At 31.7% G+C, this 25,875-nt stretch overlaps 1 protein-coding gene across 2 annotated transcripts in view; it reads right to left on the bottom strand.

The window, feature by feature from the left end:
• Nucleotides 1-25,875, bottom strand: part of Rngtt (RNA guanylyltransferase and 5'-phosphatase) — a 228,847-nt gene that overhangs the window by 122,381 nt on the left and 80,591 nt on the right. The window contains exons 10-12 of one of the 2 annotated variants that reach the window (XM_015499296.2): nucleotides 25,100-25,171; nucleotides 20,226-20,390; nucleotides 581-649 (exon numbers count right to left, since the gene is read on the bottom strand). In XM_015499296.2, the coding sequence (XP_015354782.1) occupies nucleotides 581-649; nucleotides 20,226-20,390; nucleotides 25,100-25,171 (306 nt within the window). The remainder of the gene's footprint in view (nucleotides 1-580; nucleotides 650-20,225; nucleotides 20,391-25,099; nucleotides 25,172-25,875) is intronic. The other variant, XM_015499298.2, reaches the window with a different exon arrangement.

The following is a 25,875-nucleotide window of genomic DNA, read 5'->3' on the forward strand; positions in this document are numbered from 1 at the left end:
TTTACCTCTCTTATTGTTTCTCTTGCTGAGAAAAAACTTTTTAGTTTAAGTAAGTCCCATTTGTTTATTCTTGTTATAACTCTTGGGCTATGGGCGTCTTATTAAGGAATTTGGAGCCCGACCCCACAATATGTAGATCGGAGCCAACGTTTTCTTCTATCAGATGCAGAGTCTCTGGTTTGATATCAAACTCTTTGATCCATTTTGAATTAACTTTTGTGCATGGCGAGAGAAAGGGGTTCATCTTCATTTTATTGTATATGGATTTCCAGTTTTCCCAGCACCATTTGTTGAAGACACTATCCTTCCTCCATTGCATGCTTTTAGCCCCTTTATCAAATATAAGAAAGTTGTAATTTTGTGGATTGGTCTCTGTGTCCTCTATTCTGTACCATTGGTCCACCGGCCTGTTTTGGTACCAGTACCATGCTGTTTTTGTTACTATTGCTCTGTAGTACACTGTACAATTGATCTTAAGAGAAAGCACTGATCACAAATCCTAATAAATATGACTGAGGTAATGGTACTTCCTATATAAAAGTATATATGTATATGAACACACACAGACAAATGAACTTACTCCAATGGGCTGAAAAATAAGTCCATCCATTTCATGACTGACTTCTTTGGCAAAATTTCCTTCAAGTAGCTGTAAAAACAAAAAAAAAACAGCATATATTCCTTAGAAATACAATAATCACGTTTAAATTATTTTAATTTCTTGATAAGCTTTATAAAGACATAATATATAAGCTATTAAAATTGAAATACCAAAATAAAAGAGAGAGATACAGAGAGATCTAGGTTAATATACTGTAAGATTTTTTAAACTAATACATAAGGATTTCAATTTCCAAGAAAAGCTACTTTGAACCACAATCCTAATTCAACCACTAAAAAAGGATAAAAAGAGTGAATATGATTAATCATACTGCGTGATATATCTCAAAATAGTTAGAAAATAACACTATGAATATACTCATGCTAAAGACACAAAAATGTTTAAGGTGATAGATATGCTAATTACCTTGAGTTGATCATAACCCAATATATACATGAATCAAAACACTACACTGGGTCTCATAAATATGTACAAATATTATATGACAATCAAAAAATAAAATAAAATGATCATAAAAAATTGAAGATATTCTGAATGCATTACTAAGCCAGCACAAAAGGAAAAAAGATGTACTCCCCCCCCAAAAAAAAGTGAAAATAGAAACTCAGAAAAGTAATAAAGGGAATAAAATAAATAAATAAAAACACAAAAAAAAAAGGAGACAGCAAAGAAGCTTGTTTGGGGACAAGAATTTGCAACCACAAACTAGTTTAAACATGAGGAGTACAGTCCCCACAAAAAAGATAACTAATTAAAGCAAAAATACGAACAATGTATTATTGTGTTAATAACATGCAGAAGAAATATACAAGAGAAAATGTGATGATTCTATCATATGGTTCTTTTTTTAAATATTTTATTTTTTAGTTATAGTTGGACACAATACTTTTATTTTATTTATTTATTCTTATGTGGTGCTGAGGATGGAACCCAGGGCCTCGCACGTACTAGGCGAGCTCTCTACCACTGAGCCACAATCCCAGCACCCCCCCAATCATATGGTTATTAACCCAACTATCAAGTAATATACTTTTTATTTTTTTTTTAATTTAACAGAATTCACTTTGATATAATTATAAAATAACTATAAAAACTGAAAATTAAAAACCTTAAAGCAACAACTGCTACAATATACCCAAAGATGATATGCCTGATACAACTAAAAAGTGAAGATACAATAGAATTAAAATTCTCTAAAAGAATAATGGCAAGAAAATATAAAATGGGACTACATGAGAGAAATCACATGGTAAACCAAGTAGTAAGATGGTAGATTTAAAAAAAATTAGCAATAATTATATTAAATTTAACGGTACAAATACTCCAATCAAAAGGCAAAGGGTGCCACACTGAATTAAAAAGAAAAAATAATTCAGCTAGCTTAAAAGTAAAAGGATAGAATAAGATGTTAAATTCCAACACTAATAAATAGAAGGCTTACATTAATTGAGGACTTAAGAATAAGAAATATCAAAAATAAAAAGCAACAATACATGCTGACAAAGTAAGTGAATTCAACAAGAACCTACAGTAATCCCCAAAGCAATTACACCTTTAAAAAAAAAAATCTCAAATGCTATTTTTTTTTTTTAAGAGAGAGAGAGAGAGGGAATTTTAAATATTTATTGTTTAGTTTTTTCGGTGGACACAACCTCTTTATTTTTATGAGGTACTGAGGATCGAACTCAGCGTCCCGCGCATGCCAGGTAAGTGCGCTACCGCTTGAGCCACATCCCCAGCCCTCAAATGCTTTTTTTTTAAAAATCCTAATATAATAAATAAGAAAACAGGGGGGGAATCCTCAGTTATACATGGAGAATTTAATTCTGCTCTTCAAGTAAATGAATCAACATGTAGAAAAATATTCAGTAGGAGTTAAGACATCTTGACAAGACTTATAGAACATGAGCAGACAGAAAATCAGTATAGATATGGACAACTAGAAAATCACCATAAAACAACCTGGCCTAATACCACCCAACAATAGAACACATTTTTTTCTCAACTGCACACAATACATTTAAAAATTGAAGTCATACAAGGTATATTCTCTAATTGCAATGAATAAATTAGATATCAGTAAGAAAAACATTCTTGTGAAGTTGCCCCATGTTCAGAAACTAAAGAAAATACTTCTAAAGAATTCAGGGGCTGGGGTTGTGGCTCAGTGATAGAGCACTCGCCTAGCACGTATGAGGCCCCGGGTTCAATCCTCAGCACCACATAAAAATAAACAAAATAAAGGTATTGTGCCCAACTATAACTTAAAAAAAAATCTTAAAAAAAAAGAATTCATAAATAAAAGAAGAAATCAATAGGAAAATTTTTAAATATTCTGAACTTAAGAAAAAAATACAATAGTCTGACACTTGAAGGATGAAATTAACACACACTTTACAGGTAAGAAAAAAAATCACTGCATTAAATGCCTACTTAAAAGAAAGATAGGTCAAAACTCAGTGACCTTGACTTCTACCTTAAGAAAGTAAGGAGAACTCTAAAGAATTTAAGAGTCACAAATATAAGAGTGAGTCATTTGAGATGAGCTAGTATATAATCAATAAAGATGACTTCTGCCCATAGGGATAAATCCCAGTCCTTGCTTAGGAGGGTGTACCCAAAGCTCACTAAGCTGCAAAGAAGTTGTTGTAATGTCTCTTGAGTTTTAAAAATGGAAGTTGTGGTCAGAAAGCAGAAGGTAGGAGGATAGAAAGTTGAGGCTGGCCTCAGCAACTTAACCAGGCCCTGTCTTAAATTTAGATAGATAGATAGATAGATAGATAGATAGATAGATAGATAGATAGATGTAGAGGCTGTGGCCCAGAGCTTAAGCATCCTATGCTAATTGGTTGGGCATGGTAGCACATACCTGTGATCCCAGTGGCTTAGGAGGCTAAAGCCAGAGTATGGCAAGTTCAAAGCCAGCCACAGCAACGTATTGTGGCCCTAAGCAACTTTATTGAGACCCTATATCAAAGTACAAAAATGGGCTTGGGATGTGGCTCAGGGGTTGAGTGCCCCTGGGTTCAATCCCTGGCACAAATAAAATAAAACAAAATACAAAAACAAAACAAACCCCAAACAAAACTATGCTAAGGTAAATTGATGTATAGAAGTGGGGAACATTCAAAGCACTTTAGAAATGGCTGTGATACATGACAAATTGTTTTGGAAAGTCAGTTCTAACATGGATGAATAAAAATAGTTTGGAGAAAAAAAGTTAACTTAAAAGCAAAGAGATCAATTACGACACTATTATTGTTGTTGTTTCCATCGGAAATAAAGAAAGTAATAAGGAATTGTTTGTGGGAAAGTATTAAGTAGAAGAGATTGTTTTAGGTTTTTTCTTTTGAATCATATCCTCTTAATCTCTACCAGAAGAGTCAAAAATTTGTGACTTTAAAACTCTTTTATGCTTTATGCCACCTATTAGTATAATGCATTCCATCTGTTTTGTACTTAACCTATAACCTCTGACTATAATGTGTCCATTGTTTGTTTTTTATAGATCCTTGCATTATTACTTTATATTTATTTAGCATACATTAATTGAAATGAGAGTTGACTGTATGCCAGATTATTATAATTGATACTGAAGATATGATGAATATAGATGTGATTTTTTAGTTAACATTATTATCATTTAAATGTAAAATAAAACACAATTACAAATATGTGAAACAAGCAAAACTAAATCAAGAATTTAAAAACCGCTGGTTTAATGTAAGTCATAGATTTTAATTTCTTCTTCTTCTTTTTGTTTTTTTAATATTTTTTAGTTTAGTTGTAGATGGACACAATACCTTTATTTTATTTATTTATTTTTTGTGGTTCTGAGGATTGAACCCAATGCCTTACATGTTCTAGGCAAGTGCTCTACCACTGAGCCCAGGCCCCAGCCCAGTTTTTACTCTTATTAAAATTAATTTTTCCTGGAACTTAGACAAATGTGATTATTAACCTTAAAAAGCCTACAGATCAATTTGATAATCAGACAAATGAGAAAAGCCTCTGATGGAAGAAAACATACAATATAATGAGAGTATGTTGAAGGAACTTTAACCTAGACTAGAGATTAGGAAGTTTCTGGGCCTGTGATCTTCTAGTTTGGAATATCAGTTAAGAATGTGAACTCTGGAGCTCAAATGAATACGGATTCTTAGTTGCTTGTATTGTGACTGTTGGCAAGTTCTCACTTTTAAAATGGGGTAATAGTAATCTCCACTTCATGTGATAGTTAGGAGGCCAAACTGAGTCAGCACTTATTGTAAAATGACGTGTGTGTGTGTGTGTGTGTGTGTGTGTAAGTATGTATGTATGTATTGAGGTCCTTCTTATCTTGAAATCATTGGAGAGCCTTATAAAGTTTAAACTCATAATAATTAAAAAATATTGAACCTGACTATTTATATATGAGGATACTCTCTCTAGTTGGTCCTTGATCTTACGAGTTTCTATTATTGTATACTCAGTCCAGTTAGGTTTACGTCCTGGCACCTACAGTCTTTTGACTATGACATTGAATCTTGCAGAGTTCTTCCAAATTAAAGATTAATCTCTTCTAAATCTTAAACACTTAATAGAGTGGTTGTCAGTTACTGACAGGAAGTGAATGTTTGTTAAATGAATAAATTGTGCCTAAATTATGAAATTAAAAAAAATTGGAAACCTGATGAAATAAAATGTCAATCATTTCTTAAGAGTATAGTGATCTGCTTCTTTGTGGAATTAAAAGGGAATTTTGATTAAAATAAGGCTAACAACAATAAAAAGTAATAAACTGTCCTAGAGAAATTTTGTTTTTAGATTTTTTTACCTTGTCAGTTGGGATTCACCAGAACTATTAAGCCTAATTTTAATTGCAATTATGTAGTATAGTGAAAAAGCCAATGATAGTATCAAAAAGCTATTTATATTTTGATGAGCTAACTTTAATGATACTGGAGTTGTTTAGGTAACATTGGTAAATAGTGGTAATCAAATAATTCATTTTAAAGAAGATAACCATGTTGTTTTGTGGTGAACAAGAAGTATGGCTTATTGTAAAATGATTAATTTCTGTTTAGAAGAATGTTTAGGACACATTGAATAATATTAACCTGTAGTAGAATTATACTTTGGGAATGAAAAAAATAAATATTAATATATAGGAGAGTGCAAATATCCATTTTGGGGGGATTGTTAAAACTAAACCTCAGATATTAGCAGGGTGATGAGAACATGTTATAGAGGTCAACAGATATAATTATCTCATTGAGTATTCTCAGTCAGTCAATTGAAGTTCTGTGGAGTTTCCAGAAAATATCTGATGTGAGTAAAATAGACCAGAACTGCAAGGTGGAGAGAGTTTATTCTTGTTTAAATATTCCCTTGGTATATTTTCTATTCTATAATGAATTGATAATGCCAATTTGTATTCCAGATAACACTGCCGTTTCATTTTCTTCTTTGCTGTATTCTTAAGCTATCATTTTCCTTATTATTTCTAAAAGACTCCTTTGTATACTTCGTAACTTCACAGTTTCTATTTTGCTTCTCATGTTTCTAATTTCAAGCCTTTGTGCATTATAGTTTTCTGCTTATGCATTTATAATGATTTGGTTTTCAATTCTTGATTCATAGACATATAAAATACCAATTCAGAGTCAATCATCTGGTATAACCTTTGTCAGTTCTTGTAATCTTTTGTCCATGGAAAGTTGCATGCCTTCTGTATGATATTTCAGGTGGTAATTAAGTGATAAGCTTAAGTATATAAGTGAGCAAATTTGTTTTAGAAATAAAACCTTATGAAATACTACTGTTTTATTAAAACCTGTTTGATATATTATGTCTGCTGTTTTGCTTTTCATCCAATTATCTTCTAATTTTATCTAGAGGGAAAATAATCAAGAAAATTATAATTCTGAAAAGGAATATATCCTAACTTAGGTAATTGAACATAAAGTCTACTTATTCACTCCAGGGTTTTGCAATTATTTCTAAATCAGGATTCTTTACTTATCAGAAATGTTTTAGAGACATCTTTGTTAATTTAAGGAGAACTGTATTTCTTTCTTTCTCTCTTTTTTAATAATAACTTATTTAATTAAGTTATTTATTTGGTGCTGAGGCTCTAACCCATGGCCTCACTGTGTTAGGCAAGCACTCTACTACTAAGCCACAACCTCAGCCCCCAAAACTGTATTTCTGACAAAAGATTGACAGGGACAAATGGCTAATGACATCATTGAATTTAATTATTTTTAATTTCAAATTAAAGTGAAGATGTATTATGTAACCATATGAGTTTAGGCTTATATTAACATTGGCTTCCCAGTATCCCTTGCTTGGTTTGTAGCATTATTAGGCATTTGGGAGATATCTACCTAATGAACACAGAATATAAACTTTATTTTTATTGAGCTGTTGATTATCCAGTAAATTATCTAACAAAAGCTTAGTTTAGCTTGGTATTTCTTGCATTAGTATTCCAGTGTAACACATGAGGAAATTTTACTTAAAATGTAGAAAAAGAGAAAAAGATATGGACTAACTTAAAAAGTATAAAGTATAAGACTATATTTTGGAATATAGTATCAGAGACAAAATAATACCAAAGTAAGTTTTAAATTATGTCTGACATTTAAGTTCCTAAGTAAAATGTGACCTTTCAAGCTATGCTACTTTAACTAAGTACATTTAAGACTTTTTGGTAAGTCTTGTTCCTGTTAGGTCTTTTGATCACAGTGACAAAAAATATGACTAAAACAGTCTCTATCATATTCTGTTCCCTCCAAAACTGTTCAATAGCCTTCCCAACCAGTGGATCTTGCTTTTCTACCCACAAAACGAATATATATTTCTTACCAGCTACAATCTGGATACAGAGTCTAGATGAACAAAGTTTTAATGACATCCAAGTATATATACATTGTGGAAAAGGAGTGTTTTATTTTGTTTAGATTATAGAGACATACACTTTTTTCTAACAACCTCTCCTGTATGTATCAAGAACAATTAAAGGAGGAAGTTTATTTTGTCTCATGGTTTCAGAGGTTTCAGTTCACAAATGGCTAACTCCATTGCTCTGGGACCAAAATGAGGCAGAGCATCATGGCAGAAGGGCATGGAGGAGGAAAGCACCTCAGGACATGGCAATCAGGAAGCAGAAGAAGCTCTGCTCACAAGAGACAAAATATAAACCACAAAGTGATACCCCCAAAGTCATACCCTCCTCCGACTACACACAACTACTTATAATTATCACCCAGTTAATCCAGATTAACAGATTAATCCAATATAATAACCTACCTATCATAATCTAATCATTAGGTCATTACTCTTGTGATTTAATCATTTCACCTCTGGGCATTATTGCATCTTCTCACACATCAACTTTGGAGGGATATCACATATCTAAACCATAACAGATACTTAACAATAAGCATGTGCTGCAGTGAAAAATAAAACTGAACTACTTATGTGTCTGGTCTGAATGTCACCAGGGATTAAAAAAGCAGAAAGATTTTTAAAATTCAAAAATTCATCCTCTGTTTAAACAGGCAGTATAGAAGAAATTAATTTTACCACAAAGAAGTCTGGCTTCAGCTACTGGAAGATGATCTCTGTGTCTCTGGAATAACCTGCCTGATAGGAATGCCTTTGTTGTTTGGCCAATGGAGAGTCTAACCACATAATTTTTGATAAAGGCTATGCCATAAAGTTCAGGCCTCCAAAGGAACTGAAGACTAAAGGTATAAGTCTGAACTTCCAAGAAGGGATAAGAATAAAGGTCAAACAGGCAGCATTTGATGGAACACCTATATAAACTCTAAACACAAACAGCTTGGATAAGTATTATAAACCACAGCCTGGAAGAGGTAATGCTGTCCATGACTCCACAGTGAAAAAACAACCAGAAGCTTTGCACTGGGCCTCATCCAAATTTTGTCCTAGGGGGTCTCTTCATTGACTGGTTTGCATTTACATCTTTTCATGATAATAAAATTATAACCTGAAATATGGTGCTTCTTGAGTTTTATGAGCCATTCTAATGAATTATCAAACCCAAGAGAGTCAGTAGGGACCCTAAAATTTGCAGCCAGCAGCTAAACTAAAGGTAGCCATAGGGACCCCAAACTTGAGCCTGTATCTGAAGCAAGGGCAATCTTGTGGGGACTATGCAATTGGCCTAAACTCATTCCAAAACATTTGTCACTGTGTTTCTCTAGTTGATACAATTTAGGTTGATCTCAAAGTCATTCCATCTGTGGGAAAGGTTATAAATTCCCTTATGGGGCATTATTACCAAGAGGCTATTCAAAAAATGGCAAAAAATGTGGCTTGGCATTATAGAAAGACTGATGCCAGAGGTGCCCTCTCAGTTAATGAATATAATGGCCTAGTTAGCCACCACAGATAAGACCTTTAGCCTAATTTTAATAGATCCTGAGTATCTCTGGATGAAAATGACCCACACTGGGATACTGAGTGGCACTCTATTGTAAACAGAACATGTTCTGTAGCCTAATAAAGTATTAGAAAACATAAATGAGACTTTCCAAAACAATTTGTCACAGCCATTTATCAACAACAATTTATCACAGCCATTTCTAACGTGCTTTGAATGTTCCTCACTTCTGTACATCAATTTACCTTAGCATAGTTTTGTTTTGGGTTTTTTATCTGTTTGTTTGTATTCTGTTTTATTTTGGTGGTACTAGTAGGGATTGAACCCAGGGGCACTCAACCACCGAGCCACATTCCCGGCCCATTTTTGTACTTTAAGAAAGACAAGACAGGATCTGAATAAATATTTCAATACAGGGAGATTTTCTTTTTTTTAAAAGACCCAAAGAGAAAACATGGAAATGAATAATTCAGTGTCAGATTTCTTCTAAAAAAATTTTAAAGCCACCTCAGGTTTAAAAAAAAAAAAAAAAACCTCAACAACAGTCTCAATTAATCAGAAGAAAGAATGTCAGAGCTGCAAATATTACATTCTAATAACAATTAAAAAATAAGCAAGTGAAAAGAATATACAAGATCTCTGGGAAACCATTAAAAAGATCAAACACATGCATAATGGGCATTCTGAAGGGAGAAGAACAATAGCAAAAAATTCACCAAGTTATGATATATAGATAGAAGAGGCATTAAAAACCAAAGGCCAAATGTTTTCTCTGATTAGTGGATGCTGGGGGGCGGGGAGAGATTTGCCAAGGGAAGAATGGAGAAACTTTGGATTGGGTAAAGACGAGGGAGGGGAGGATCATGGGTCAGGAAAAATGGTGGAATGAGACAGATCTCATTACCCTAGGTACACATATGATCACACAAATGGCGCAACTCTACATCATATACAACTAGAAAAATGAAATGTTGCACTCTATTTGTGTACAATGAATTGAGATGAATTCTGCTGTAATATATAACTAAAGTAGAACAAATTTTTTAAAAAAAATAGACTTGACTACAATCTCTCCATAACATTTTACACTGCCAAAATTACAAAGAATATTAAATGCTGCAAGAGAGGAATGCCAAGCCACATTTACAGGCAAAATCATCAGAATAACAGTAGATTTCAAAGCAAAATCCTAAAACCAAGAGAGAAAGAAACAATGTATTTCAAGTCCTGAAAGAAAATAACTGCCAACTAAAATTACTATACCCAGCAAAGTTATCTCTCAAAATGGAAAAAGAAATAGACCTTTGAAGAAAAGGGTAAACTAAGGGAATTTGTGACTACTAAATGAGCACAAGAAAAGACACTTGAAGAAATCCTACACCTACAGTACATAGATAAACACAATCAAAAGAACATGGGAAAGAATCAAACATTTTATATATATAATGTCTAAGATTATAAATATCATATCAAACATTATAAATATCAAAGTCTAAGATGAATAAGAGAAAGAAATGAGCATAAAATCTTTAAAAAAAGAAGAAGAAAAATCAACAAATTGATTTTCAATAATTACCCTAAGTATAAATGTTCTTAATTCACCAATTAAAAGACACAGACTGGCTAGGCAAAATACTGCATGCCTATAATACCAGTGACTTGAGAGGCTGAGGCAGGAAGATCATAAGTTATGGCCAACCTCAGCAACTTAGCAAGACCCTCAAAATTCAGTGAGACCCTGTCTAAAATAAAAATAAGAAGGGTTGGGGAAGCAGTTCAGTAGTAAAGCATCCGTGGATCCAATCCCTAAAATCAAAATTTTTTTTTAAAGACAAAGATTGGCAAATTGGATTAGAAAGTAAGCCTCAACAATAAGCTGCCTGCAAGAAACTGACTTCACCTACAAAGATATACACAGACTGAAAATGAAAGGATGAAAAATGGTATAAGAGAATGGAATAAAAAAGCAAGCAGGAGTAGCTATACATACATCTGACAAAATAACCTTTAATACAAAATCAGTTTGAAGTGAAAGAGACGGTCATTACATATCAATCAAGGGAACAATCATTATATGTAATGATTATAAATATACATACATACACCAAACATCAGAGTACCCAATTTTATAAAACAAATACTAATTGCCAAAAAGAGAGAGATCCACTAACAACAATAGTGGATAACTTCAAAATTCCACTCTTACATATAATTCATACAGACAAAAACATCAACAAAGAAACACTGGAGGCAGACTACACTATAGATCAAATGGCCTGAATAGACAACTACAGAACATACCAACCAACAGCAACGGAATATAAATTATTTTCATCAGCACATGAAACTTTTTCAAAAATATACTATATATTAGGTCATAAATTAATATTAACTAATTCTTTAAATGAATTCATTTCCTGCATCTAACCAGGTCACAATGGAATAAAACTAGAAATCAACAGCAATAAAAACACCTCTGAATGAACATTAGTTCACTAAAGAACTCAGGAGAGATTTAAAAATTCATAGAATCAAACAAAAATAGAAACACAGATGAAGTTATGGGATGCAGTAAAAGTACAAATAAAAGTTTATAGCAGTGAGTGCCTACATTTAAAACAGAGGGATCTCAAATAAATAACCTAATAATACATATCAATGTCTAAGAAAAATAAGAACAAACCAAACTCAAAATCAGTAGAAGGAAAGAAATAATAAAGAGCAGAAATAAATGACATAGAAGCTAAAAGAATAGCAGGGATCAATAATACAAAAGAGTTGGTTCTTTGGAAAGAGAAAATTGACAAATATTTAGCTAGACTAACCACAAGAGAGAGAAGACCTGTGTAAGTAAAATTAAAGGTGAAAAGAAGACACTGTAATAGGTACAAATGAAATTCAAAGGATCATTAAAGAATATTTTGAAAAACTACATTCTAGTAAATTGGAAAATCTAGAAGAAATGGGACAAATTTCTGGACACATATGATCTAACAAAATTAAACCAAGAGAATATTAAAAAAAAAAAAACTAAACAAATCAGTAGTAAATAATGAGATAGAAGCAATAATCAAGAGTCTCCCAACAAAGCAAAACCTAAAAATCAATTTTTTGCTGCTAACTAACACCAGTACACCTGAAATTATTCCATAAATAGAAAGGGAAGGAATCCTTTGAAACTCATCCTTCAAAGTCCTTATTAACATTCTTCCAAAACCTGATAAAGACACAACAACAACAGAAAACTATATACCAATATCCTTGATGAACACAAAAATCCTTAATGAAACACTTGCAAATTGAATCAGCACCACATTAAAAAGATCATATGCTATAATCAAATTGATTTCATAAAAGGGGTCCAAGGATGGTTCAATATATGCAAATGAATAAACAATGCAGCTCATAAACAGAATCAAGGATGAAAAATCACATGATCATAAAACAGATGCAGAAAAAGCCTTTGATAAAATTCAAAAGTCCTTCCTCATAAAACTCCTGAATTAGGTATAGAAGAATAATAATTCAACATCATAAATGCTATATATACAAACTCATAGTCAACATCATCCTGAATTGGAGAAAACTGAAAGCATTTCCTCTAAGATCAGGAATAAAACAATGAGGTCAATTCTCTTAGTCAATACAATACTTTAAATTTTAGCTACAGCAATGAGAGGAAGGAAGGAAGGAAGGCATGGAGGGAGGGAGGGAGGAAGGGAGGGAGGCCAACGGACCAGAAATATGAACAGAAAATGAGAAAATATTTTTTTTATTTTCTGATTATCATATTCTTAGAAATCCCTAAAAACTTCACCAAAAAGACTCTTAGAACCAATAAACAAATTCAGTAAAGTAGCAGGATACAAAATCAATATGCAAAAAACAGTAGCTTTCCTATTCACCAATAATTAACTTCCTGAGAAAGAAATCAGGAAAATTATCCCATTCACAATAGCATAGGATGGGCTGGGTATGTGGCTCAAGCAGTAGTGCGCTCGCCTGGCATGCGTGCAGCCTGGGTTCGATCTTCAGCACCACACACAAACAAAGATGTTGTGTCCACCGAAAAATAAATAAATAAATATTAAAAAAAAAAAACAATAGCATAGGATGGATGGATGGATGGATGGATGGATGGAGAGAGACAGGAAAAAGAAGATCAAAAAATTCTACACTGAAAATTACAAAACACCACTGGGAATGGTGGTACATTCTTATTATCCCAGCAACTCAGAAGACTGAGGCAGGAGGATCACAAGTTTGAGGCCAGCCTCCACAACTTAACAAGACCCTGTCTCAAAATAAAAAAGAAAAGAAAAGAACTGAGGATGTAGCTCCATGGTAAGGAGCCCTGGCTTCGCAAGGGGAGGGGAAGGGAGATAAAAGGACAAACACAATAGAATAGAGAACCCAGAAATGAATCCATGCATCTAGAGCCAACTGATTCTTGACAAAGGTGCTCAAATCATATACTGAAGATCCAAAGGCCTTAATATAGGACCTGAAACTTTGAAATTATTAGAAGAAAACACAGAAATAACAATTCAAGATATTGGCCTAAGCTAACAATTTCCTGAATAGGACTCCAATAGCTCAGGAAACAAAAGAATTAAGAAATGGGATTACATTGAATTAAAAGGCAAAGGAAACAACAGAGTGAAGAAACTGCCTACAAAATGGGAGAAAGTCTTCCAGCTATTCATCTGACAGATGAACATGTCAAGAATGCAGAATATCTAAAGAACTCCAAAAACTCAACATCCAAAAACAAGTAACCTAATCAATAGATGGGGAAAAGATCTGAACAGACATTTCTCAAAGAAGTACAAATGGCAATATATGAAAATGCTCAATATCTTTAGCCATAAGGGAAATGCAAACCAAAACTACATTTGAGATTTCATATCACCCTAGTCAGAATGGTTATTAACATCAAAAAATAACAATAACAACAGATGTTGGTGAGAATGTAAAGAAAAAGATAACATTATACACTGTTTGTAAAAATCTAAATTAGTACAGCCACTATGGAAAACAGTATGGAGGTTCACCAAAAAGTTCAAACTACAACTACAGCCTAGGTGCCTATCAACAGCTGAATGAATAAGGAAAATATGGCATAGATATACAATGGCATATCAGCCATAAGGAAGAATGAAATTATGACATTTGTAGGAAAAGTAATGGAACTGGAAGACACTATAATAAGCAAAATAAAAAAGACACAGAAAGATAGGTATAGCATGTTTTTTTCTCATGCAGACACTTTAAAAATAAATAAATATATATATACATACACAAGTATATACATACAAATGACCTGAAAAAAGAGGAACTATTAGGAAAGAGGATGGGAGGAAAGGGGAGAACAAAGGGGCTTATATAAAACATATATAAGATTTTTTTAAAAAACATGTAAAACAACATTTTAAACAAAAAAATAACTATTAGGCAAAACTGTATTAAGAAAAGTTCATATTTGTAAGCAAATATGACTAAGCAAAACTCTAAACAGAAAAAAATATATCAACTTATTTGGAAAATAATTCATAGTAGAAAAATAAGTGATAAAGGTTTATATGCTAAAAACATTCTACATTAGAAAAAAGACTATGTAATAGCACTGAAAGATTTTAATATTCCTCTTACTCTATGACAAACTTAGAACAAAAATATATTCATACAACATAAAAACCGCTGCTACATTAGGCATCAAAAATTCCAGCAAACTCCTAGAAAGAAATTACAACAATCACTAATGAGAAAAAGAATAAATTTAAACTATGAAAGATAAATTTTAAAAAATAGAGGAGAGTTGACAAATTGGAAATTTTAAAACATTCTTTTAAGTATTACTCAAAGTAACTGAAAATTTTAATTACTGACTTGTGAGAAAGATAAAAAAAATTATGGCAGCCAGTTTTCCCCTGGAAGCATTTCCCAATTCTAAACTAATAAATAGATATTCCTTAAGAAAAGGGCTACTGTTTAAAGATGTTACAGAGAGAAGATTTTAGTAGACTTATAGAAATAGACAAAATTGGAAGGGACTGAACACATAGGTGGACCTCCCCTTAAATTTTTGGCAAATTTTTGAAGTTGATAGTTGTATTCTATCAACAAAACTAAAAAATAAATATTTTTTTTAGATAATAATGGAACAAAATTAGAAATCAAGAATGAGATAAAAAATAAAAACCACTCTTACATCTGGAAAGTAAATAAAAAACTTCTGAATGATGAACGGATAGCAGAAAGAATCAGGGGAGAAATAAGAAAAACCTCTTAGAAGTAAATGAGTATAATGATACAACATATTAAAATTTGAGATAAGTAAGAAAGCAGTTCTAAGAGGAAAATTCATAACCTTGAGCTCATACATTAAGAGAACAAAAAGATATCAAATAAATAATGCAACATTACATTTTAAGATACTAGGAAAAGAAAAACAAACCAACACCAAAATCAGTAGAAGACAGGAAATAATCAAAATCAGAGCCAAAAATCAAAGAAATTGGAGATTTTAAAAACAAATACAAAAGATCAATGAAACAAAGAGTTAACTTTTTGAAAGAATAAACAAAATTGATAAACTCTTAGCCAAACTAACCAAATGAAAGAGAGGGGGAAAAAACTTAAATTATCAAAACTGGAGATGAAAAAGGAAATGTTACCACAGACACTACTAAAAAAAATCTAAAGGATTATAAGAAACTATTCTGAAAATTTATACTCCAATAAGATAAAATATCTTGATAAACACACATTCCTAGACAAATATGGTCTACCCCTACCCAAGTTGAACCAGGATTATATGGAAAACTTAAAGAGATCAATTTTAAGAACTGAAATTGAATCAGTTATCAAAAGCCTTCCCACAAAGAAAAATCCAGGCCAGGTACAAGGGCATATACCTATAATCCCATCTACTTGGGAGGCTGAGGCATAAGGATCTTGAATTCAAAACCAGTCTCAGCCAACTTATCAAGGTCCTAGGCAACTCAGTGAGACCCTGTTTCTAAATAAAATATTAAAAGGGCTGGTGATGTGGCTCAGTGGTTAAGTGCCCCTGGGTTCAATTCCATGTTCCAAAAATAAAAAGTAAAGAAAAACCTAGGACCACATGATTCAAAGCCATGTTCTACCAATCCTGTCAAGAAGAAGTAATACCAATCTTCTTCACATTATTCCATGAAATAGAAAAAGAGGGAACACTGCCAAATCATTACCAAAACTAAAGACACATCAAGGAAAGAAAATTTCAGACCTTTCAGACCAATATCCTTGGCTAACATAAAAGGAAGAATTCTTAATAAAACATTGGCAACCACTCACAAAAACATACTGAAAAGATAGTGTACCATGATCACATGGGCTTCATCCCAAGAATGCAAGGTTGCTTCAAAATACGGAATTCAATAAATGTAATTCACCACATAAATAGACTCAAGGACAAGATCACATGATTATTTCAATATATGTAGAAAAAGCATGACAAAGTATAGCACCCATTCATGTTAAAAACACTTGTAAAAATAAGAATAGAAGAAACTTACCTCCACATTGTAAAGACTATATATGATAAACCCAAGGCCAACATTATTCTGAATGGAGAAAAACAAAAGCATTTCCTCTAAAAACAGGTACAAGACAAGGATGCCCAGTTTGCCACTCCTATTCAACACTGTCCTTGAAACTCTAGACAGACCAATTAAGCTAGAGAAGGAAATTAAACAGATACAAATTGGAAAAGAAGAATTCAAATTATTTTTTTTTTGCTGGTGACATGATTCTATATTTAAAAGACCCCCCCAAAAAAAAACTCCACAACAAAACATTTAGAACTCATAAATAAATTCAGCAGAATAGAATGTAAAATAAATACCTATAAATCAATCATGTTCCTATTAGAAATTAAAATTAATTTCTCCTAAAAGAAATTATGAGAAGCATCCCATTTACAATAGCTTGGTTGGGGGCCCACTTGGGAATCAATCTAACAAAAAAGGTGACAGACCTGTACAATGAACACTATAGAACACTGAAGGAAAAAAATAAAGAACTTAGAAGATGTAAAGACCTGCCATGTCCTTGGATAGCAGAATTAGTCAAAATGGCCATACTACCAAAAAGTGGTATGCAGATTCAATGCAATTCTCATCAAAATTCCAATGACATTGTTCACAGAACTAGAAAAGGCAATTATGAAATTCATTTGAAAAATAAGTGAACAGAATAGCCAAAGTAATTCTTACTGAGAAAAGTGAAGCAGAAGGCATCACAATACGCAGCTTCAAATTATATACAGAGCTATAGTTTTTTTGGTTTTGGTTTGTTTTTTTTTTTTTTTTTTTTTAAATGATGCTGTCACCAGAATGAAACGTCTTAGGTGCCACGTATAATTTTAATGTAAAAGTACTGGTAATACAGTATCCTGCTTATTCTCTTCAAAGCTAAACTATGCAGTGAACATATAATAGAAAGATATAAAAAGAAAAAAGTGGGTCCCAGACCAAGTTTCTATCTGTAAAGATAAAAATGTGATTCTGAAACATGACAAATTTCACAAAAGGTATATCATTCCTTAAAGCATCTTAGGAAAGGTCAACTAGACTTCTTTTCAATGCCAAATATGACACTTTATCTTTTCAAAAACTTCTAAAATGTTTATCTGTGAACAATCAAGAAGAGGACCACATGATATGCATGCTCAAAATGTATCAATGTTCTCATAAGGAAAGTAGAGTTTTATGATGAAAAATTAACATATTTCAAATAATTAAAACCATCAATTAGAGTTATTAAAGAAGTAAGCCACTGCCAAAACAGACATTCAGAAAATAATGTATGTACAAAAATAAAAATAAATAATAAATGTTTTTATAAAAATAAAAAGGAGAAAAGAAAAGGGAGAGAAGAAATTAAGAGACAGATTCAATGAATCTAAAAAGTCTAACATACCAGAGTGACAAAAGAACACACTATATGAAATCTGTATACAGATAAGTAAAAATCCCACAAAAGCACTAGTGAGAAACGGAGAATGTTTTAGGAAATAATTAGTCAATATGCGTTATATACCTCATATCTTAACTGCAAAAACTCTAAGATACATTTACTTTTAAATGTTAAGATGTGGTAAACATCCTAGTGAACACTAACTATTTAGTAGTACTAATAGTAGTAGGAATATCTAATGAAAATAATAATGTAAAAAGAGGAAAGAGAAAAGAAAAAGGAGAATAAACAGGAAAATGGAAAGATTAAGCATAAACAGAATTAACATGTTCATGTGAGATAGCAAGGAATGAAGAAGAGACAATGAGTAGAAGAAACTACAAGATGCTAAACCAACTGGAAACAGAAGACAATTTCCTAATGTAATAAAAGAAAAAATATATCATCTAAATGGATCTATAGGCTGGGCAAGGTGGTGTATACCTTTAATCTCAGAGGCTCAGGAGGCTGAGGCAGGAGGATCGGGAGTTCAAAGCCAGCCTCAGCAACTTAAGAGAGGCTCTAAGCAACTCAGTGAGACCCTGTCTCTAAATAAAATACAAAACAAGGCTGAGGATGTGGCTCAGTGATAGAGTGCCCCTGGGTTTAATCCCCAGTCTGAAAGAAGGAAGGGAGGGAGGGAGGAAGGGGAGAGAAATGGATCAATACGCAAAATCCTAACAATACTATAATACTCTAAAGAAAATTTTGGCAATAAAGTGCTTCCTGAGCAAGACAGAAAACCTAGAAGATGTAAGAAATACATTTCCAAATTTGACTACATAAAATTGAGCTTTGCATTTATGGAAAACACTATATATAAACAACTGAAAAAAAAGTATTTATAAACCTATACAATAAAAATAATAATAATTAATTTTGTATTCATTGGTTGCTTTTCTACATGCCAGATACTTTTCTAAGGTATTTACAAGCCATGCTTCAATAAATTTACATAACAAACCCATAATTTTTATAACCTCAAATTATAGATAAATAAACTTTGGCAGAAATTTTAAGTATATTAGAAAAGATCCCAAAGCCAGTAAAAGAAAAACAGAACAAGGCAACACTCCTGTCTCCTGCTCTAGAACTGATGCTCACCTCTACCTTAGAATACTGATGCTCATCTCACCTCTGCCTTAGAACACCTCTGCCTTGCCTCTAGGCCAGGAAGGAAAGGACAGTGGGCAGTGGAGGAGGAAACAAGTTCTCGCATCTGCTAGAGTGGCCTTATTTGGAAGACAAATTGTTAGTAGCTGCTAATACTGTCTATAATCTTTACACCAAAAATTCTATTTCCACATACCCTGAAGAAATACCCATTCATATAAGCAAACAATGAAACAATATTGTTTTTAGCAAAAGAGTAGAAACAATCTAAAAGTGTATGTGTGAATGTAAAATGTATATAAATGTGTGTAAATAAATATATTTGTATATTTATATATTACATATGTTTTATATACTCTATATTAAAGTATACACACACTATATATATACACCCAGTCTTCATTTTTTTCATGTCAAAGATTTGTAATTTCTCATTCTATACACTGTAGACAAATTTTAAAAAATCACAAGCTCCAACTGGCTGGACATGAATTAAATAGAAAATTTTTCCAATTTTAACTCCAACAACTAATTCATCAATATAATTATCAAGGAAAACAAAATACATCTTTAAAAATAAGAATACATACCAAACAATGTCTACCTTCAGGAGTAGGATTACACCTAAGAAATAGTTTTCACTCTAAATGATTCTAAGCTGTTTACGGCTTTTTTAAAAAAGCAACATTGACCAACCAAGTGTAGTGGCACATACCTATAATCCCAGCAATTCAAGAGACTAAGGCAGGAGGACCACAAGTGGCCACCCTCAGACCTAGTGTCAAAATAAAAATAAGAAGGATTGGGGATGTAGCTCAGTAGTAAAGTGCCCCTGGGTACAATCCCCAGTACCAGAAAAAAAAGAAAAAGCATAATCTGGACCATGAATCAAAACCTATTACGAGAAGCAGGGAAGCAATCTAATTTAGTTTTCTACCACTGCGAATATTACTAAAGAGGAGAAGCCTGAGAATCACAAAAGTTTGGTCAAAATGGTGCTATATCAATTTAAGTAATTACAGACAGGAAAAATGTCATTCATATTCCTCTCACAAAATGAATTATAATACATGAGTTAGAAAACAAAAATAACTTTACCTTCCTTGAAGTATATATGTCAAAAAATGGCTTATTTCTGACACTAAATGGTTCCTGTGTTTTGTCAATGAGCCCACTCTTCATTTTTTCATGTCGAGGATTTATAATTTCTCGTTCTATACACTGCAGACGAATATTAAAATCACAATCTCCAACTGGCTGGGCCTATATTAAAAATAGAATTTTTTGAATTTGAACCTCAGCAACTATTTTATCAACATAATTATCAAGACTGCCACAATGAATACAGTAGTCTATGTAAACAGGATCCTGTACAGTTGTCTAGTGCACAGCCTGTACAACCACTATGCAAGTCTAGATAGTTAGTCTAATGACAGAAACACATCTTTACATACACAGTTATTTTAAGATTATAACTACATAAAACACTATCCATGCTGTCACTGAAGTTCTCCTTCAAAATGAGAACAATATGATCAAAAGTGTCATAAATTTACTCTAAATTGATCCAAAAATCTCACATTTGAATTTAAGCATTAATATCCTCACTAATCATTTTATTACTTACATAATTCAGTAAAATACCTCTATAAAAATTAAAATCCACATAATTTGGGAAAGCATGAATAAATGGCACATCAAAATAGCAGAATCATCTACAATGCTTTTTTTTTTTTATTGGTTGTTCAAAACATTACACAGCTCATGACATATCATCTTCCATACATTTGATTCAAGTGGGTTATGAATTCCCATTTTTTACCCCAAATACAAGTTGCAGAATCACATCGGTTACACATCCACATTTTTACATAATACCATATTAGTGACTGTTGTATTCTGCTACCTTTCCTATCCCCTACTATCCCCCCTCCCCTTCCCTCTCATCTTCCCTCTCTACCCCATCTGCTGTTGTTTTAATTCTCTCCCTTGTTTTTTTTTTTTTTCCCCTTTCCCCTCACAGACTCTTATATGTAATTTTGTGTAACAATGAGGGTCTCCTTCCATTTCCATAGTTTCCCTTCTCTCTCCCTTTCTCTCCCCCCACTCGTCTCTGTTTAATGTTAATCTTTTCCTCATGCTCTTCTTCCCTGTTCTGATCTTAGTTGCTCTCTTTATATCAAAGAAGACATTTGGCATTTGTTTTTTAAGGATTGGCTAGCTTCACTTAGCATAATCTGCTCTAATGCCATCCATTTCCCTGCAAAATCCATGATTTTGTCATTTTTTAGTGCTGCGTAATACTCCATTGTGTATAAATGCCACAGTTTTTTAATCCATTCATCTATTGAAGGGCATCTGGGTTGATTCCAAAGTCTAGCTATTGTGAATTGTGCTGCCATGATCATTGATGTGGCAGTATCCCTATAGTATGCTCTTACAATGCTTTTTTGTTGCTTACTTCTATTACTTTACAGCATTAAGAATTTAGTAGATAAATACATCCTCTGAAAATACAAAAAAAGTTTACGTAATGTTCATAATGTTACATATGTTCATAATGATACATATTTACATAATGTTTACAAAAATGTTCAAAGTCACAGTTATAAAAATATAGCTTTCCTCTCTTCTCCCCAGTAAACTTTTCCTTTAGTGTCCTTAAAGTATATATGTTTAAACCATGAAATAAAAACTGCATGTATACTTTTGAGTTGAGAGTGTGGACTTGCCTTATCCATGCATACACAGGAAGATATCTATAATGAATTCTCTGGTTGACAGTAATCATCTAGATTAGAAGGCATCACCTCAAAGGAATATCAACTACTCTTCTTTTCTCTGCAACTGGAACACTTTCATGCATTTTGCCCCCATCTTTTCTGTCCTCTTCCTCTCCTCCAGTCTTTATTATGTAACCTAACATTTATTCTAATGTTTACACAGGGACAGCAGCACTTGCCTCAGGGATGAACATTAGATACAGCTAGGGTATGTTTTTTTCTCAGCTTTGGAAGGATGATGACTTTGGTGATCCAAAAGAATAAGGAGTAAGACAAGTCAACAAGAGCTAGGCATTAGGCAAAACATGTTCTCTTTACAGGGTATACAACTGTTTGTAAAGGGTATTTATTGAGGAAATGCTAATAAATTCAATGCTAACAGTTCATGTGTGACCCTTTTTATGCAATGTACGTCATCAACAGATTGAAAAACTAAAATGTTAGACTTGTATATTAGGTCAGTTAGAGGAACTCAGATACCTACAAAATTAAAAGTGGAAGAGGCAAGGCTTTTTTTTTTTTAAAGTCTAAGAACTGTTCAAATATATGTAAGTAATTAAATTCCCTCTTAAATGCTTTCCAACTTAAAATATACATCAACTCACCAAAACAACAGGAAAAGACAAAAAGCATGTTCACCTTCAAGTCCACTGGGTCTACAGTAAAGGAAGCACTTGACAGATATATGTAGAATCATTATGAATAGACTAGGGAAAACATTCAATAACTACTGACTAACTGGCCTCCCTATTTTCTGTTCTTCCTCACTTCAAAACACTATCCATGCTGTCACTGAAGTTCTCCTTCAAAACGAGAACAATATGATCATCTCATTACCTTAATTAGTAGCGTATTACATGAAAAACTAGGTTAAAATGCCTTATTCAAACAAGCTGGCTCCCTCTCATCAACCTATGCATATTAAATCATAATAATTTGTGTATGGAAAAAAATAATTTGTGTATGGGTAGGACTGTATAATATATGTTATAGAGCAAAAAATATAGAATAGAATAAAAATAAATAGTTCTCCTATGTTCTTCCCAAATTCCAATAAACTACTTATGGAAATGGACTTCTTTGGAAGCCGGTGCACTAATATATGAATTCTCGAAAAGCAAGAAACCATGTATTATTCATCTCTACATACCCAATACGTACAGTATTTAACATATAAAAATGACTGATGAAATTCATCCTAGAGAAAATAATAAACTAAGGTACTCCAAAGATTTTAACTAAGATTTGAGGTCTCTAGCCACCATAATTATGAGTCAAATAAATCTTATTACTTTGAAAATACCCAGGCTCAGATAGTTTGTTATAGTACTGCAAAATGGATAAATAAATCAATGAAAGGTCTGTAATAGAGGACATAATTATAAATGCATCCTAATATCAGAAATATGAAACAATATGTGATTTTTAAATCATTAAGTATGGTAACAGGCATAATATAAATAGTTATGGAGAGGTTTCCATACTTTTCACTGTTTTCAGAATCTGTCTATAGTTTTATACAAATGCCAATCAATAATGTGATACATGTGTTATGCACATTGAGATGCCTGATAAAATAAGAAGCTTTTAATTATGCATAAAAGAGCCCTACTGAATGTGTTATAAATAGTAGGGAAACAGTAAACGTGATAAAAAAAGCTTTGAAAAAATAAAATAAATATAAAAACAAACAAAAAAAATAATCTAAATTTTAAAATAAATAAATAAATAGTTATGGAATGAAAAATTATAAAACTAAAGATGATAAACACACTAAATCATTTTTACAACAAAATACAAAAACACAATTTTTGAGAAAGTCTGATAACTTTCATTTCTAAACATCAATAGACACTGATTCGGAAGAGATATCGTTAGCCAAATGTGTAACCAAAAATAAATTCAAATCCAAAAAATATAATTCCTGCATATTAAGAAAAAAAGATAGACAAGCAAATAGAAAAGTTAAAAGATTTATAAACTTATAACTAAATCACCAAAAAATATAATAAATATAAATATATGTTCAATTTCATTAGTAAAAACAAAAACAAATTAAAATAGGATGAAATAATATGTCACAAATATTGAATTGGGAAAAACTGTTTAATAAAACTATATTAAATAAGTAAGTATAAGTACTTCTGAGAGGAATACAGAAAAGCAGCTAATGAAATTGATGTTGAAAATTTAATCAAAAATGCCATGATATAATAATGAGAGACTGGACTTTTAAAAACACTTCAAATGAAAATAATCAAAAACTTCCCAGGTGAATATATCCCCAAAATGAGAACGACTGTCATAGAGAAACTTTCACACACGTGTACAAGGAAAAACATATAAAACTTAGATACTTTTAATTCCAGAATACTTAAATGTTTTCAGTCTGGCTTGAATAACACATGATTATACAATTTGAATAATATACATGTAGAGGAATGATTATACCTTTTTATAGAAATATACTTGAGGTTTTCATATTTTAGAAGTTGTCTTGTAATGTCTAAATAATTTAGATATTCATATTTTAATTAAAATGAATAGGAAAAGATTTTGGGGTAATCTAATATATAGTAAATGGTTAGAAATTAAATTTCTAATTTTTTATACCTATTTTGTATTTTATTTTGGGAAATTTTGTACTTTATTTCTGTTTCTTGCTTATATTCATGAATAGTATATTTGTACCTACAAGTACATATTCAAACTCATAACTTCTTTTTCTTTTTCTTTTTTTTTTTTTTAAGTGACAGAAACAAAGCTTGTGGGCATTTTAATCACAGGATAATTAAAATCAAAAAACATTCATTTTACAAAAGAATGTATTATTCTATCAGAATTGAACTGTTTTTCTTGACTAAGTTGAACTTAGAGAAATCTAAAGGCAAAGATATATGTTATGTATTAGGCAATAAGATAAAGAAAAGTACATATAAAAGTATTAACAAAAGAGATGTTCAACGAGTAACCTGAATCACAATTTTTCTTTCCTACTATCATTGAGACGGTAACAAATAAAATATCTACTGGGCTGGGGATATGGCTCAGAGGTACAATGTAAGGCCTTGGGTCTAATCCCCACAACCACCAAATAAAAAAAGAAATTAAATTAAAATATATCTATTATTTCAGTCACAATTTTTATTCTATAAAATATAAATTTTACAAATTATATAAGGTACTTACATTGAATTTAATTATGTCATATATCAAATATCTAGGAACAGCCTGTCCGTTTACTTTGTCAATAATCATTTCCTTGAAAGAGAAAAGAAGATAAGTGTTTTCATACTTTAATAACAATTTACTTTATTTCAATCAAGTAGTACATAAATAGTAATATTTATTTCAATCAATAGTACATAAATCCTAAGTATACAACTTGATGAAATTTCAAAGTGAATATAACTGTACCCAGATCAAGTCTTAAACAGCACTCTGAAAATCTTCATTATGCTTTTGTTATATATTAAAATAAAATCATGAGAGTATCTCTTCATTATATTTTTTATATTTAAATTGCTATATAATATTTTGTTTAATATCTGAATTACTAGGCAACATTTAAGGGTAAAGAGACTATAAATTTTAAAATCAGTATCTAAAACTTAAAAATCAAGATCATTTTTATAATAAATTTTGTTTAATCCTTATTACTTTAAATTTTATTATGACAATTACTTTGACCATAAATTCTATAATTATAAATGGCACTCTTATTAATTCTGGATTTATGGAGAGATCTCCAAAAAGTTATCAAAGTCAATAAAAAGTTAAACAAATTCTACACTCTGACAGAAATAAAACCACTACAAGGAAGACAGTGTAAAGTGTTGGGGAGTGATATTGGTCCAATTATATTGTTATATTGTGTGCATGTACAAGTATGTAACAACATTTTCCATCATTATGCACAACTATAATGCACCAATAAAAAATGTAGAAGGGAAAAGAAGAAATAA

Source organism: Marmota marmota, unplaced genomic scaffold (assembly GCF_001458135.2).
Source record: "Marmota marmota marmota unplaced genomic scaffold, marMar, whole genome shotgun sequence".
Taxonomy (NCBI): Eukaryota; Metazoa; Chordata; class Mammalia; order Rodentia; family Sciuridae; genus Marmota; species Marmota marmota.